Source organism: Zingiber officinale, chromosome 4B (assembly GCF_018446385.1).
Source record: "Zingiber officinale cultivar Zhangliang chromosome 4B, Zo_v1.1, whole genome shotgun sequence".
Taxonomy (NCBI): Eukaryota; Viridiplantae; Streptophyta; class Magnoliopsida; order Zingiberales; family Zingiberaceae; genus Zingiber; species Zingiber officinale.
The window spans coordinates 106,105,822-106,123,619 of NC_055993.1; the positions used below are offsets into that span (position 1 = coordinate 106,105,822).

Genomic DNA, 17,798 nt, shown 5'->3' on the forward strand with positions numbered 1-17,798 from the left:
ACTTTTATCTTAATATAAGTACTCGTTTATGTATTTATGAATATATTTAATTAATTAAATCTTTCCAACGTGAAATGTTAAAAAAAAAAAATTAAAATTTTTTAAAAAAAAATTTGATCAACCCGCGAGTTGGTTAAATCCATAATCCACCTTGGATTAAGTTGGGTTGAAAATTTTCTAACCCATCAAGTTGGCGGGTCGGTCCGTCTTGTCCCGCCAAATGATTGACTCGCTACGGATTGATCCGTCTTGTCATGGATTGATCATTCTGACCGCTCTAAATTTAGTTAAAAAAGATGCAAAATGAAAGATATACTAAAACTTGGTAAATTTAAAATTAATTAGATTAACAAGGTGTTTAATGTTAATTTCCCATCGGAGTCACGGAGATGTAAATTATGGAGTTAAGTTATAATCGACCGCTAAATAGTTTTTCCGAAGGGCATGATCCTTGCCCAGCGTATCTGTCACCGCCCACCAACTGGGGGACCATGTAAACGACCATCGAGTTCGAAGCTTTGCTGGCGATGATTTTCCCCATCGATCATGGCCATGGCGGTCGTCGAAGAGCAAGGAGAAGGCACGCATCCCCTTCTCTCTCCTCTTCCTCGTCGGCGCAACTCCTTCCGCCTCCTCCCGGTGCTTCTCTTTGCCCTCGCCCTCGGCGTGGCCTTATTCCTCCTCTGGCCCGCCGATCCCGACCTCCGCGTCGCCCGCCTCCGCTTCGACGGCGTCCACCTCTCCACTTCCCCCTCCCTCTGCCTGAACGTCTCCATCAGCCTCTCCGTCAAGGTCCGCAACCCTAACTTCTTCTCCTTGGACTACGACTCTCTCGTCTCCACCATCGGCTACCGGGGACGGAAGCTTGGATCCGTGACGTCGGAGGGTGGGCGCGTCGGGGCGCGCCGGGTCTCGTACCTCGATGCCGACCTGCAGCTGAATGGGATCCGGGTGATTCACGACATCTTCTACTTGCTCGAGGATTATAGGAGGGGATCCATCCCCTTTGAAACTATAACGGAGGTGCAGGGCAAGTTGCGAATCTTCTTCATCGACGTCCCTGTTGAGGTAGGTAAAAGATGTGAACTTTGTTCATTTTAATATGCTCATCTTGTCTGTAACTAATTTAAACCTCCAGCTGCAACAAGATTAAAATGTGGATTAGAAATGCACTGGAATGACAAAATTATAGTTAGGTCTGAGTGTGTTAAACTCGAATTGTTGTCTTTACTCCGGTGACAGTTCAACACCCTCAAATCGTTTCGGATGCTTCTATCTTTACTAACCACGTAGCATTTTTGCCTAGTTACCTGACTTTTATTCGTCAGGCTTCTTACAGGTCATTTCGGTGCTGAGAGATTAAATGCCAATAGTGAATCTTTTCTAATGACTACTCGTCTATCTCTAGAGCTTTAAGCAAGGGTTGATGTTAATAACTAATGACAAAATGTAGATTAGAGGACCTAATTCTCAATTTATGGTTACTGGAATAGCCAAGAGTCTTTTTGGTGGCTTGCTTGGTTTATGACTAATTTCGGACTCTGGATGTATCATTTGCAAAGTGAAAAATGATTTGGATTCAAATTGATTTTCCACCTGGTAGTTCTGACATAAGCATTTATTTTGGAGTATGTCACAATGATACTCAGACTTGGTGATGAGTATCTGACACAGTATTAATGTATGTGTTGGAACAACTATTTTAACACAGGCTCAACTGGATGTTAAGTGTCCACTCAAAATCTCAATATATGATTCAGATATTAAAGGTCTAGATTAAGTGGGCGTTTGGTTTAGGAGAATAGGAGTGGGGAATGAGAATGAGAATCATTGATTGTCATTGTTAATGTTTGGATTATAGGAATAGGAATACAAATAAGGGAATGAATCCTTGAAATTGGGTAATAACTCATTCCCATGTACCTCCCCTTCAATGAGCCATTACCTTATTTTCATCAATCAAAATATTCTCTTATTCCAAAAATACTCTTAACCTAAAACTAAAATTTTCTCCCTTAACATCAAATATCAAAATATATTTATTTATTTATTTTTTCTTTCATATTACTTCTCTCTCTTTTTTCTCTCTCATCATATTTTCTCTCTCATCATATTTTCACACACTTTCTCTATCCTTAATCTCTCCTATCACACTCTCTTTCCTTTTTTTTTTCTCATTATACTTTCTCTCTCATTATACTTTCTCTTTCCTCAATCTCTTCCATCGCACTCTCTTCCTTTTTTTCTCATCATACTTTCTCTCTCATCATCCTTTCTCTCTCCTCAATCTCTTCCATCACACTCTCTTTTCTCTTTTTTCTCATCACACTTTCGCTCTCATCACACTTTCTCTCTCCTCAATCTCTTCCATCGCACTCTCTTCCTTTTTTTCTCATCATACTTTCTCTCTCATCATCCTTTCTCTCTCCTCAATCTCTCCCATCACACTCTCTTTTCTCTTTTTTCTCATCACACTTTCGCTCTCATCACACTTTCTCTCTCCTCAATCTCTCTTGTCACACTCCCTCTTTTTTTTCCTCAACACACTTTCTCTCTCATCATACTCTCTCTCCTCAATCTCTCCCATCACACTCTCTTTTCTCTTTTTTCACATCACACTTTCACTCTCATCACACTTTCTCTCTCCTCAATCTCTTTTGTCACACTCCCTCTTTTTTTTCCTCAACACACTTTCTCTCTCATCATACTCTCTCTCCTCAATCTCTCCCATCACACTCACTATTCTCTTTTTTCTCATCATACTTTCTTTCTCACCATACTTTCTCTCTCCTCAATCTCTCTCATCACACACTCTCTCCTCATTTTTCCCCATTACATTTTCTCTCTCTTCATCCTCTCCAACCATACTTGCTCTCACATCATATTTTCTCTCTCATCTTCTCTCATCATGCTCTCTCCTATCACACTCTCTTTTCTCATTTTCTCTCATCATACTTTCTCTCTCTTTTTTCTCATCACACATTCTCTCTCATCATTCTCTTTCATCATATTTTTCTCTCACATTCATCTTTCTCTCACATTCATCTTTCTCTCACATATAATTTTTTCTCTTATTTTCCTTTAAGGGTAAAAAAGGAAATTTTGATTTATTCCGATAGAAAATATGCAACTAACCAAATATTACTTTTTAGAATGATATCCATGCTTATACCCATTCTCATTCTACAATACAATGATTTCTATTCCGATTCCTATTCTTAGGAAAGAACCAAACGCCCCCTAAGAGTCCATGCATTAGAACTGCTGGGTAGAAGATTATATGATCTATTTCAATGGGGTTTCACTACATATAATCAGATGACTGTAAGATATATCATTCTGTTATGCTGGTTTATTCAGGAGATCAAGTGGGATTAGTTCTTGTGTTGGCAAGTTGGGTGTTATTCCTATGAGAATTTCATGGAGTTATAAGCTATATAAGTTCTTATTTATATAATTTAACTTGTCCTAGAATCGGAAAATAGAGGAGTTGACAAATGGTTAGTCATAGTTTGCTACTGTATCAATGGACTTATTACATTTGAGTATTGGTCTTTGTAATTAGACTCCAATGTAGCTTCCTACGAGAAGAACAAACCATGTCAACTGCTTGGATTTAGCTACGTTAATGTGTTTGTGTCATTGCTCTTCATATGACCTTGCACATTACATCTCTTTTATCTGGTAGATGTTGCTGCCTGTTTTGCTTCAGGCCCTATTTGTGAATACCTACATTGGTCCCAGATGCTATATTAGTCTGTATGCCTTAATGCACTCCTACAAATTGTGCAAAAAAAGTGTTCACCTCTCAGTATGAATGGTAATGGTATCATTATATCTCAGACAGATATTAACTTTCTACACCAAGCATTACCAGTCAAATCCTGAAACTATGGCCCTCACATCCTCACATTAGCATCTTGACGTTCACAACATAAAGAATTTCGTTGGTGCAGCTTTCATGAGCTGTGCTACTATATATACTCCAGAAATTTGTGAGATGCAGAAGAAAATGACTTTCCTAAATAGACTTTTAGAGAAGGCAACTACTATCATGTTTGTGACCCTTTGCTATGGCATGCAAATGGAGGAAGTAATTAGATTGAAAATGATGCTAAATAAATAGAAGAAGTAATAAGAATGAAAATGAAGCTAAATCTTCATTGTTCAGATTGTTGAATGACAACAAATCCACCCATTGTCTGTGATTTTGCTAATTGAACATGTTTTTTTTCCCAATTATGTCCAGAAAATACATGCCTATGATGATGCACATAATACAGAATTATCCTTGTCGCTTCTTATACAAAGTTTGTTATTTTCCCACCATAATACACACCCTATTCTAGGTTATTGTCTTCTACTTAATCCTGTATGCTAACTGGATCCAAATTTTGACAAGTGGTTCTACTGTTTGCTAAGCTAAAGATGGTCTTCTTACTTATCATCAAATTTTTAGATTCATATCTCCTCTCTTTTACTATGAATCTTCTTTTTCTTCAGAAATTATCTAGATTTTCTAAATGATTCGTGGAACCTATTTCACATTTCTCAAACTAGTGACTACCACTTATATGCTCTGTCAACTATCACTTGCTAATTGAAAAATCTGTGGATGTTAGTGGATTTAGCCTACTTTTTCAACTACATACACTCAATCTACGTGTAAAAGGACTAAAGGTCCTCTTATTTTTTTTTCCCAGTTTATTGACTTATTCATATTGTAAGGCCTAGGAGGTTGCAGAAAAATAAGATGATAATTTGCGGAGTGTGCAGGAGATGATAAGTTATGAGTGTGAAGAGAGAGGATGACTTAATTGTTGGAAGCATAATTAGGGAGGACTGGTGTCAGCTTGTGAATCAGATCCAAGAAATGGTGAAACTAGGATTATGTAATTTGAGGATAATTATGAACTGGGATCCCTTGAGTTTGTTTCCAACACTTGATGGTCTGGTAAATTATAAGTGATTTATCAAATAATTATGATGAATAATCTTAATGTTTGTACCATGATAAATTTAAAACCATCTTTGTTCTCTAAGGGTCATATCTTCAAAGAGACATGTATGATGCAAGGTAGTAGTGTCAACTTGACCGGGCCAGATTGGTCTTGATACCAAATATGGGTTCATGTGGGGCATAAGAGTTAAGACCCATGGATCAGGCGCAACCCACAGGCTCAGTAATACCCAAATTACTAAAGGTCTAACCTAGCCTAACATGGCTTTTCATGGATTGACACAGGCTTGACCTATTAACACCTCTACTTGCAAGGCTATTATGCACCCAAGCTTTACAATTTTTGTACTCAACTGTAGATTCTAGTAATGTTTTAATGGCAGCCTTTTCTCTGTCAACTTTTTCCCCCTATACAAAGATTTAACGTTTTGGTCCAATGGTATACTGGAATGTTACTTGTGTACATCGCCCAAGAGATTTTCAATTTAATAATTTACTTAATAGAGATTACACAATTGAAAATCTTATACAAATTTAATCATACAATTATTTTTAATTTGATACCTGATATTTTTTCTCCTTTTTTTTTTCAATAGATTGACATGACCTCTTTTGTGATGTTCATTGAACAGGGTAAATTTTCTTGCTCACTTCAAGTGAATGCACAAAACCAGACTCTTCTTCGACAAGACTGCTACATTGAGGTGGGCAAACTGTGTTTCTTGATTTCCCAATGTTAAGTTATTTTTTCAACTTGCTAATCCCGCAATCCCTATATTAAGCTGTTTCTTTAACTCGCTATTCTCCTTATCTCTATACTTTCTCTAGTGATGGTGAAAGATGGACAAAGCCATCAACTTTAAGGAGCGAATTGCTGTTCTGCTGAGAATTTGTCCAGCTCCGCTACGGAAGAAATGATGTCTTCCCTACTTAGCTTTTGTATTATTATCTAGAAAGCGAGTCGCAAGAGCATTCATTCTCCTCCAACATTCTTCATCAGGATTAGAGATGTGCAAAGCAAGAGTTAGCAACTGCAGAACTATTATATTGTTTCATCTACTTCTTTTGAGGTATAGTAATGAATGAAGAATGCAATGGAATCGATAGACTATCTACTTTTCTTGCCATGGCCAGAGTTTTCACTCCATGCTACCTTATGAAAGGCTCATCTTCCTTTGTTCCTTGGGGTTAAATCAGCCCCGGTCCTTCGACTGAAGAGGGCCTAAGTGAAATAATAAAATGAGACCTCAATTAAATTTCTAATAATACATAATTTATCTATAATAATTTCTTCTAGCATTTTTATTTGCAAAATCTTCTATAATATTATCAGTTTCAAGAATTTCTAAGATATCTTTCTCAATACATAAAATTGCCAATCCATTTAATCTTTCTTGAGACATTCATGATCTCATATATGTTTTTAATAATTTTAATTTTGAAAAACTCCTTTCAGCCGATGCTACTGTAACAGACATAGTCAATAAAATTCTATAAGCAATTGCAACATTTGGATAACTTTAAACAAATTCAAGAATATCAATTGCAGACATTATCATATTTGATAAAGTCATTTGTAATATTTTTAATTCAGTAAATAAATCATCTAACTCAACATCTGATGAGTTGTCATGAGTTAGAGTAGATTTTAAATTGACACAATATTTTCTTAATTCATCATCATTCAAAGTTCTTAATGTTTTTGAATCAAATAAAAAGCTAAATATATTTTCAAAGGTTTTCATTTGCTCGAATCTACATTTTAAAGAAGCAATTGTCATGTCCACAATAACAATAAAATAATCAATTTTAAAAGACTCTTCTAATGATAGTGAAACTTCATCATCTTCTCTTTCATTAAATTGTCTTTTTCTAAAAATATGGCGCTTTGTTGTAAATATTGGCTCTATATTCATATCTAATGCAAGACTCTTAGCAATAGTCAAACTTACAACATAACCATCATTTCTATACTTTTCAAAAAAAACACCTTCTAATTGTTTCATGGCAGAGTCCATGCACATAGATTTTGATTGTAATTTCTTACTCACCATGTTTATAGCAAATAAGATATCATACCAAATGATCATACCAAGTAAAAATTCAAATTTTTCGATTGAATTAGCTAAACTTTCAGCTTCACTTATTGACTTTGCATCATCACAAATATTATTTAATTCAAGTAAAGCTGCTCTCACTTCCACAATTTGAAATCTAATAGCTTGAACACTTTTAATACGACTTTCCCAACGAGTATTCGACAAAGATTTGACGGTTAATCCTTTCAAATTATTAAGTAAAATTTTCCATCTCTTAGGAGAACTTGAAAATAATGTATATATGCGCTGCACTATTCCAAAAAAAGAAACAGCTTTAACACAAGAATGTGTCATATCACTAAGAGTTAGATTAAGACTATGACAAGCAGATGACATATACAAGGCTCTTGGATTTATTTCAAGTAACCTCTTTTGAACTCCTTTGTGTTTTCCTTTCATATTGGAACCATTATCATAATCTTGACCTCTAATATTTTCAATACTAAGATCAAGTGATTTTAACACATTTTATAATTCGTTAAAAAGTCCTAAACTTGATGTATCATCTACTTTTAGAAACTCTAAAAAGTACTCCTCTATTTTCACTTTATTACTTGACATATTAACACATCGTACTATAAAAGTCATTTGTTCTTGATGACTTATATCTGGGGTACAATCAAGAATTCTTGAAAAATATTTTGCTTCTTTAATTTTATTAATGATAACACTTTTAACATTATTAGCTAAAATAGAAATTAACTCATTCTGAATTTTATGACCTAAGTAATGATAATGAATTTCATTACTTTGAATACGTCTAATATGATCTTGCATCACATAATCAAATTCAACAATCATTTCAATCAACCCCAAAAAATTTCCATTATTGTCTTGATAAAGTTTCTCATTAGATCCTCGAAAAGCCAAACAACGTTTAGAAAGACATTTTACAGTTGTTATTATTCTTGTTATAACTTGTCTCCAACGCTCTTTTTCTTTGGAAATTTCTCGTTGTAGGTCTTTATCAATTGTTAGATTTTTATCTAATCGCATTTTTAATTCATTCCAAGTGTTCTTGTTAGTTATATGTTCAATAGTGTTTTCATGTTCTTTAAGTCGTTCACTAAGATGTTTTCAATCTCTAAATCCATCCTTTGCTAGTGAACTTCTATTATTTTCAGATTTAAACAACTTGCAACAAAAGCAATAAACTTTATCCACATATTTACTGTAAACCAACCACTTTCGGTCTCTTATTTCTCCATTGCTTAAATGTCTAGAATAATGAGCACAAGAAAAATGTCTAGAAGTGTCGTCCAAAGGATATATAATATTCATTTCTCTCATAGGCCTTTTTTCAACTAAAATATCACGTGCATTGTTATCAAGATTATCCCAATTTCTTGGATCATATATATCAAATGAAGAAATAAATTGTTCATCAATGTCAATATTCTCATTATCTACCATATTTAAAACATTTTCATGCTCACTCAAATTTTCCCTTTCTTCGTTAACATCGTGAATCTCATGACACGCATCTACATCATTCACAGTCATAGTTGAATTTTGTGGATTTCCATGAGAACTTTTAATAAAGAATTTATTAATAGCACCTCTTTGTGATTCCGTCAATTGTTCTAGTTTTTTTTTCTTTTTTTCCTTTTCTCACATCCAGAAAGATGTTTTTTAGGCAACATATTATAATGTATTAAACCACAACAATTACAAAAAAAAAAACAGATAATTCAAATTATTTCACTAGTAAAGGAATAATAGCACCTGGAATATGATAGTTTTCAATATTATTAGAAATGTCCTAGGTCGTTAAGTTAAGCACCTCATCAGACAACACCTGTTAAAAGAAAATTAAATCATTATCAAATTAAAACAAATTAGTGAAATTATGATACTTAAAGAAACAACAATATTAATTATACTTTAGTGGATGAAAGGCGAGTGGGCATTTCTATATTGCACATAAATAAAAAAAATCATGATTTAATTATTTTTCATAGCTGAATGTCAGAAATGGAATTACTAAAAAGACAAAATCAATAGAAATGACAAGTTTAGAGACAAATAATTGAGGTAGGGCTCAGCAAGCATGTGCCAACAACTCATTGCAAAAAGCAGCTAACATCTTTCTCCTTTTGCACAAGATGATGGCCAATGACACATTCGCAGAAATCACTAAGCAATTCCCAAAAGCTAAGAGTTTAATGAATAAGCTACCAAATCTGTGTCTTAGAATCAACTCAAAACGTGGGAACTGATTTAAGGCTAGCTAAGTTGTACTACTCCAAGCTATGGTGGAGGTCAATTGTATTGAGATCATTAGTAGCTCCTATTAAAAACCTATTAGTACATATTATGTAGCAAAAAATGTAGCATTGAGCACAGGTGTATCACTCCAAGTTATGGTGGATTAATTTTTTTTTCAGATTAGTAATAGTAGAAGCCCCCTATTAGTAACCTATTAGCACATGTTATGTAGCAAACAAGTTATTGATTCCAAACGCGAAAGAAAAAGTTCAAGATGAAGGGACTATACTTATGGCACTAAAATAAACTGTTAGTTCTTCAAGTTACTATAGATGAGAATCATTTGGTGGAAGCAGGTCTTGAGGGGTTTTATGGGAAGATATCATCAAACCACACGCCAATGCCAACAGAAATTAGAAACCATTGAAAGTGAAACTAGGGCAAGTTAGCAATTTAGCATACCCAAACTATAAATTGAAACACCAGATGTTTCAGAAGGAAGCGAGCATTCGAGGATGTGGACGAGCGTTTTTCGACGGCGACGCCGGCGAGGAACGGAGGAAGCACAGTGATCAATAGACAACCAAAGCTCAAATTCACAAATCACAATGAAACTTCTAATTCTATTCCAATTTCCATGGGTTGTATTTATCATCTCTCATCTCTGTGGATACAAAAGTAACGGTAAGAAATTCGTGAGAAGTGACAGAGATGAGAGATGCGAAAGTAGAAGAAGAAGAGAAGAGATGCGACAGCCGACAGGGAGGAGAAGACAGAGCTAACCGTTGAAGAGCGGAGCCGTGAGCAAGAAGAAGAGATGCGACATGGAGGAGAAGACATCTTGAGTCTTTCTCGTAGGCGGTAGGCGGTAGGCTGTAGGCGCAGGTGCAAGCGGGAGGCGGCGTCGCGGCGAGCGCTGCAGGCCTACGACTTTTCCATCGGTAAGTTTTGCCCTAATTTTCATTCCTCCACTATTAAACATAATATTAAAAAAATAAAATTTTGGGCCCCTTCAAAATCGAGGCCCAGGGTCATCGCCCAGGTTTGCCCTCCTCCAGGGCCGGGCCTGAGTTAAATCTTCATCATTTCTTTCCTCGCAGTGTCTTGTATTATTTGATTTTACTTGCTTTGTCTCTCTCATTCATAAGTACAAAATCATTGATGCTCGTTTAAATTTATGAATGTGTTTACCTTTCGAAGCTACATCGATAACAAATTGTAGTAAGGGGAAAAAAATGATTATACTCATCTTAGATGTTAGATGTAAACTACTAAGTTAGTTTATAGTTCATCGTCAAATTGGTTAGGAAGCGGGTGGAGATTTTTTTTCCTCATGAGGGTCATCTTCTAACCAACTAAATATTCCATGGGGATACACCATCGATAACAAAGTTTGGAGGTTGGGCTCAAGCCCTACGTTACATGGATAGAGAAAAAAGCGGAGGAAAAAAAAAATACTCAAGTTGATACTTTGATTCATGTTGAAATCAGGCATTATGCACTTTGATATTATTGAAAATATGGACACTTTTATTACCATCGGTGTGGTAAAAAGGTGATAACCCCTAAGATTGTCCTGAGAGGTAAATCACAGAACCATTTGAACTTACACGCTAGCTGGGCATTTCGAATGGTAAAAATTATGATAATTTTTATATAACTCAAAGTGTACTGAAGAATTCAACAAAAAAAAATTCTTAAAGCAAAATTCAGATTTATTTGTTTTTTTTTAACTTTTCCATTTGGGCCGGCATTGTCTCCGGCCCGATTAGATCGATTTCTAATCTTGCGGTTGTTTACGCTCAGAGGAAACCCTAGGAGTCCTGTGCTATAAAAACCTTTCATTTCACCCTATCCGCCGTTTTCTTTTCCATCACTGCAACTTGTTGTCCGGAGATTCCTCATGGCGGAGCGTGGCGCTGGAGACCGTGGAGGCTTTGGCCGTGGATTCGGGCGGGGCCGCGGGGATCGGGGCCGCGGCGACCGCGGTCGCGGTGGGCGACGCGGCGGGCGGCGCGATGAGGAGGAGAAGTGGGTGCCCGTCACCAAGCTTGGTCGCCTCGTAAAGGAGGGCAAGATCACCAGCCTCGAGCAGATCTACCTCCACTCGCTCCCCGTCAAGGAGCACCAGATTGTAGACACTCTCCTCGGCGGTCGCCTCAAGGACGAGGTCATGAAGATCATGCCTGTGCAGAAGCAGACTCGCGCGGGGCAGCGCACCCGCTTCAAGGCCTTTGTAGTCGTCGGTGACTCTGACGGCCATGTCGGCCTCGGCGTCAAGTGTGCCAAGGAGGTCGCCACGGCTATCCGAGGCGCAATCATCCTGGCTAAGCTTTCAGTGGTTCCTGTCAGGAGGGGATTCTGGGGGAACAAGATCGGGAAGCCCCACACTGTTCCGTGCAAGGTTACTGGGAAGTGCGGATCAGTCACTGTCCGCCTTGTTCCTGCGCCGAGAGGTGCAGGAATTGTCGCTGCTCGTGTTCCGAAAAAGGTTCTTCAGTTTGCTGGAATTGAGGACGTGTACACTTCATCCCGTGGTTCCACAAAGACTCTTGGAAACTTTGTCAAGGTCAGTTTTTTCATTGATTTTATTATTTTTTATATGTTTGGCTTGAAGGTTTATGATCAAGTGAACTCCAAAATCTTTATCGCACTGAATTAGAATGTGCATTTTGGAGAAGGGTCCTCTTCCTTGTTATTGCACTAGCATAAAAAAATGTTGAACTAATGGAAAACAATCAATATCTTTTACATATTCACCTAATTATGCATGCTTTATGTTTGATATTCTATTTATTTTTTGATAAATATTAGTTAGATAAGAGGCTGTCTGAGTTAGAAATCTCGAGATGAAATTGTTGTGTGAAAATTGATTTTCAGAAATGAGATACTAAATATTATAACTCCTTTCTTCTTAACTAGTATCAAATAACCAAATCAAAAGATTATTTTGGGAGAGCCTTGATGAAATCATTCTTGGTATACCGTATGCATATGATTTATGAATGAAGGTGGTATAATTTGGATTTTGCTAGAGATAAGGAAGGTAGTTCAATTTAGACTTTGTGGTTCTCATGATCTTATGGTTGTTGATATTTACTTTCAGAAAGAGAATAGGATGAAAAATGAGAGATGGAAATGGGGAGAAGCTTATGGAGTTCTTCGTTGTGACCCCTAAGTATAGAAGAAACTTTCACACTTGTATTTATCAATCAAAGTGGACCAATAGAAAAGAACACCTAAAAAAATTTTGTTTCATAGATGAATTCGGAACGGGAATGTGAATGTGCAGAGATTAGAAATGATTGAATAAAACAAATACTTATATTCTAGAGTAATTAGGTATTAGGTGCTATCAGTAACTCATAAAATGACAGAAGATTTGGTATTGACATGTTAAAAGACAATTAATATGCTTTTGTTAGAAAAGTTGAATTTATCAGAGTGAAACCTCTAACGAGTTAAAGGAAGATCAAAGAAATATTAATCAATGTACTAAAAAAATTGTTTAATTAATTTTAATACAATTAGTGGCATTACTCATATTATTCTGTTAGATAATATAAACATGTAGGCGATCTCTAATAGTTGCAAGATTCATATAGAACGATCTCTAATAATAGTGACAACACTTTTTGGGTCACAAGGATGATGGTGTTTGTGTTTTGTTCTGGGAAATTCTCTTTTTTCCGATGATGTAATTTTTGGGGATGGGCATATATAATATACGAGATCTTGACAATAGAGGTATAACTGTTTGCATTTTTGCTCCTGATGCTTTTATTGCTTTGCAGGCTACGTTTGATTGTCTCATGAAGACCTATGGGTTCCTCACTCCTGACTTGTGGTTAGAGACTCGCTTCAGCAAGTCTCCCTTCCAGGAGTACACAGACTTGCTAGCCAAGCCGACCAAAACGATTCTCATCGAGAACACCGAGAGGATTGAAGCTTAGGATCTCAAGAAGTCAGTTTTCCCTACCAGAGACCTATTTATCTCCAACAATTATGATTCAATAGTGTGTTAAGGACTTGGAACCCTTGTTTGTTTATCTCCTGAATTTTATGTTTTGGTTTAGTTTGTTGCTTGGGCATCAACCTCTTGAAGAGTTTTATGCACCATTACATTGCCGTCACTTCAAAGTTAAAAATCTTATTCTTTTGAAAATCTCTCAACATTGCACATTGCAGATGCTCTTAACAATTGCAAGTGACAGAAAAGGAATTTGGTTTATCCACGTCAAAGTATTATTCCCATAATTTATACAAAGGATTTTGGTTATTCATGAAACTTAGTTTTATTTTTGAGCAAAAATGAAAAAGACATCCCAAATTAAGAGAAACATCTCGTTTTAAAAAAATAAAAAAAAAGTCATATTTATGGAGACTTATCTTAGTGTTATTTAATAGCTACTAGTGATTGTTATAATGGGTCTTTGAGTCATGATGTTGTGATAAGATATTCAGATTGTCTTTTAGGTACTCGCGGTTTAAATCCCAATTACGGTGTATTTATAATATTTACAGGAATTTTTCTTCTAAATGGGGAGCGTAATCAAAAAATGTTGGGTTTTTGGGTTGATCGTTACGTGTGCTTCCTGATTTATCCTGGTGATCGGTGAGAAATTTTCGTAGGATCGGATCGGTCACCTCGAGAGATAATCAATAAGATTAATTGGGATTATTAATTTTTTTTTTACTATTATAATGTATAATAGATAGAAGTTACCGAATATGCTACTACTATTAATAGTTATGAATAATGTTGTAATGTTGTAGGATATTGCTACATGCAGAAACTCATTGTTATATATGCCCTCTTGGTTTAATTGAAATGGTAAGTAAATGATAGATTTATTCAATTAGCGAAGGATTGAATCTTGGAGTTGGCGTGACTTAAATTTACTGTCCTTGTGGTGGTCTTGAGATGGGCTAATGACGGCCTTTGAGACGAGCATAATCTTCTTTTATTCAATTTCCTAATATAATGTAATTGTAATAAAGTGTAGAAAGCTATTATGTAGATATTATAATACAATAGTGTTATAATGTTATAATAAGTATTTAGTAGCACTATAACAATTTTAGAAGGATTTTGATTATTTTAAAATAATTTTGATGAAATTTAAATAGTTTTCGTCAAATTTATAAAAAATATTTTGACATAATAATATTCAGAGTTTAGAATTCAGGATTTAAAATTTTAAGATTTAGAATTTAACTATAACATATAACAATTATCATAAAATTATTAGATAAATGCTAGAATATAAAAAATCATATATTTCATACTCAATCAAATTAAAATTTAAATTCATCTTAAATATATTATAGCAACTACCAAATAACTTTTACACATTCTAAAAACTACTCCTATAATAAATTTTATATGCTACTCAATAGCTAATGTAATGTCACTATAATAGCTAATGTAATGTCACTAAAATAATAGATATCTTCAAGTTGAAATCATAATGGACGCACTTTTAATTTTTTTTTTTTTTTAATGAGCGCCTCTTTCAATATTTATAAAATTTAAGGGGATCTTTTGATTTTTACCAATTATTTTTCATACTCATAATATTAAATTATATAAAATTAAAAACAAAAATTTTAAAAAAGTTTTTACGATGAGCCTTTCCGTTTAACATCTCAAACCCTAACCCCTTATACATGTCAGAGTGATTTCTAAAATTACAATACAGATTATAGGATCTGATACTGTCCAGAAAGTTTTTTCTATATCTGCACAGAAGTTGTTCGTTCGGAGTGATTTAATGAGTATATCATCAACATATACCTCTAGATTTCGCCTGATCTGCTTTCGGAACACCTTGTTCATGAGTCACTGGTACGTAGCCCCGACGTTCTTCAGTCCGAACGACATTACGTTGTAGCAATAGGTGTCGTCCGCCGTAATGAAGCTCACTTTGTCTTGGTCTTCCCGGGCCAACGACACTTGGTGGTACCCCTGATAAGCATCCAGCATGCATATCAGCTCGCATCCAGCGGTCGAGTCCACCATTTGGTCAATTCGGGGCAGAGGGTAGAAGTCCTTTGGGCATGCCTTGTTTAAATCACGGGAATCAGTGCAGACCCGCCATTTGTTGCCAGGCTTGGAAACCAGTACCACATTCGCTAACCAACCCGGGAATTGTACCTCGCGTATGTAGCCGACCTCCAAGAGCTTCTCGACTTCCGCCCGTATGATGATGTTCTGCTCGGCACTATAGTCACGCTTCCTTTGCTTGACGGGATGAGCGTCCGGCCGAACGTGGAGCTCGTGCTGCGCGACGCTTGGCGAGATCCCTGGCAGCTCGTGCGTTGATCACGCGAAGACGTCATGATTTCGCTGGAGGCATCTGACCAATTCTTCCTTCCGTTCTTCTTCCAGATCAGACGCAATGAATGTGGTGGCCCGCGGTCGGTCTTCCTGAATCTGTACTTCCTCCTTTTCTTCATAAACCAAAGTAGGGGCTTTTCAGTTATAGCGTTTACCTCAAGGCACGGTGCTTTCCAAACGGACTTTGCTTCGGCTCGAACCATCTCCACATAGCATTGCCGGCCCGCCAGCTGATCTCCTCGAACTTCTCCCACTCGATCTTCTACGGGGAATTTGATTTTTTGGCAAAAGGTTGAGACGACCGCCCGAAACTCATTGAGGGTCGGTCGTCCCAATATTACATTGTAGGCAGAGGGGGCATCGACTACAATGAAGTTAGTGGTCCGCGTCCTCCGGTGCGGCTCTTCTTTTAGCGAGATAGCCAACCTGGTCTGCCCAATCGGAAGGACTTCATTGTCAGTGAACCCATATAACGGGGTTGTCATTGGCAATAGCTCGGCTCAGTCAATTTGAAGCTGGTCAAACGACTTCTTGAAGATAATGTTGACCGAGCTTCCTGTATCAATAAATATGCGGTGAACAGTGTAGTTAGCTATTACCGCTCGGATGATGAGGGTGTCATCGTGGGGTACTTCAACTCCCTCAAGGTCCCCGGGACCAAAGCTGATCTCGGGTTCGGATGTCCGTTCTTGGGTGCAACCAACCGCGTGGATCCTGAGTCGTCGGGCGTGCGACTTTCTGGCCCGATTCGAGTCGCCGCCCGTCGGTCCACCGACGATGATGTTAATCTCGCCCCGAGCTGCATTGCTTCTATTTTCCTCCTCCCGAGCGGATGGTCTCGCTCGCTCCTGTGAGGCGGGGGTTGGCCCTTGGCTGGTGATGATGCTGCTGATGGTGATGCTGCTCGGGTGAATGCCTGGCCATTCGCCGTTCGGTGTTCTGATGATGAGCTCGCCTGTCCAGTGAAGGTGATCGGTGGCGATAGTTCTTTGGCTCAGGTTGGGTAACCGGGGGAGACTTCGATAGTCTTGAGTGTTGTGAGTGGTTGATTGATGGATTCTGCAAAACAGGGGTGTCCATACCTTGCGTTTTTGTCTAGGCCGCTCGGTCGCAATATGCTGAACGGCGGGCGACATGGAATCTTGATGTGGCCTCATCCCCTCGGCACGTGGTCCTTTCGGAGGTTGCTGGCTGGTGTGTGGTCTCCGTTCGGTCGGGGCTGAAGACTCGCCTGGTGCTTCGTTCTTTCGGGCCGCCTGTGCTTCCTCCACGTTAATATACTCACTTGCTTTTTCAGCATGTGGTCGTAGTCGCGAGACAACTTCCTGATGAGCGAGCGAAAGAAGTCCCCATCGACTAAGCCTTGTGTGAAAGCATGCATCATTGTCTCGGACGAGATCGCGGGGGTGTCCATAGCTGCTTGGTTGAAGCGTTGGATGTAGGCTCGGAGTGTTTCTCTTGGCCCCTGCTTCATGGAAAAGAGGCTGACGCTGGTCTTCTGATAGCGTCGGCTGCTGGCAAAGTGATGAAGGAATGTCGTTCGGAAGTCTCTGAAGCTCTGAATTGATTCGTCCGGCAACCTCCGGAACCAGCGTTGTGCCGAACCGGATAATGTAGTGAGGAAGACTATGCAATTAACTCCATCGGTGTATTGATGGAGAGTAGCAGCATTATCGAACTTACCGAGGTGGTCGTCCGGATTGATTGTACCGTTATACTCTCCGATCGATATGTGAGCGTAATGCTTTGGGAGAGGGTCTTGTAAGATAGCCTCGGAGAACTAGCGATTGACCTGCTCAGGGGATGACTCAGCCCACGGCGCCTTCTCCTTCCTGGTGTCCCACGCGGCCGCTTCATCGGATGATCCCTGGTTGGCTAGGGCCAGCTCCGACGGAGTCTGGAACAGTGCCCGATGAAACGGAATAGGGCGGGTGGCACGTCTCCTGGTGTGTCGGTCTGCCCCTTGTTCTGTGCCCAAGTAGAGTATTGCTCCGGTCGATCTCCCATCGCCGCTCGGCCACCAGAAACTGAGGTGGCCTGCTACGCTATCTGCTCGGCTTGGGCCTTCTGCTGTTGCTCAACCATCTTCGCAGCTCGCGCTTGGATGAGTGCGTCGAGCTCCTCGGGAGAGAGCGTCACCATGAGTTGGCGTCCAGCTTCTTCCATCTTCTCGACTCGGATTCAGGTGCGT

The 17,798-nt window shown here is 38.2% G+C and overlaps 2 protein-coding genes and 1 pseudogene across 2 annotated transcripts; 2 read left to right on the forward strand and 1 right to left on the reverse strand.

Moving 5' to 3' along the window:
- Window positions 1-444: 444 nt before the first annotated feature.
- LOC121975912 lies at window positions 445-6,083 on the forward strand. Its single transcript, XM_042527845.1, has 3 exons — window positions 445-1,068; window positions 5,593-5,664; window positions 5,789-6,083. Exons 1-3 carry the CDS (start codon window positions 547-549, stop codon window positions 5,789-5,791), a joined length of 597 nt encoding a protein of 198 aa, XP_042383779.1. The 5' UTR covers window positions 445-546; the 3' UTR covers window positions 5,792-6,083.
- Window positions 6,084-6,701: 618 nt separating this feature from the next.
- LOC121978505 lies at window positions 6,702-8,969 on the reverse strand (annotated as a pseudogene).
- A 2,146-nt stretch (window positions 8,970-11,115) lies between these two features.
- LOC121975913 (40S ribosomal protein S2-4-like) lies at window positions 11,116-13,400 on the forward strand. The gene is made up of 2 exons (XM_042527846.1): window positions 11,116-11,836; window positions 13,062-13,400. Exons 1-2 carry the CDS (start codon window positions 11,171-11,173, stop codon window positions 13,218-13,220), a joined length of 825 nt encoding a protein of 274 aa, XP_042383780.1. The 5' UTR covers window positions 11,116-11,170; the 3' UTR covers window positions 13,221-13,400.
- The last annotated feature ends 4,398 nt before the right edge of the window (window positions 13,401-17,798 follow it).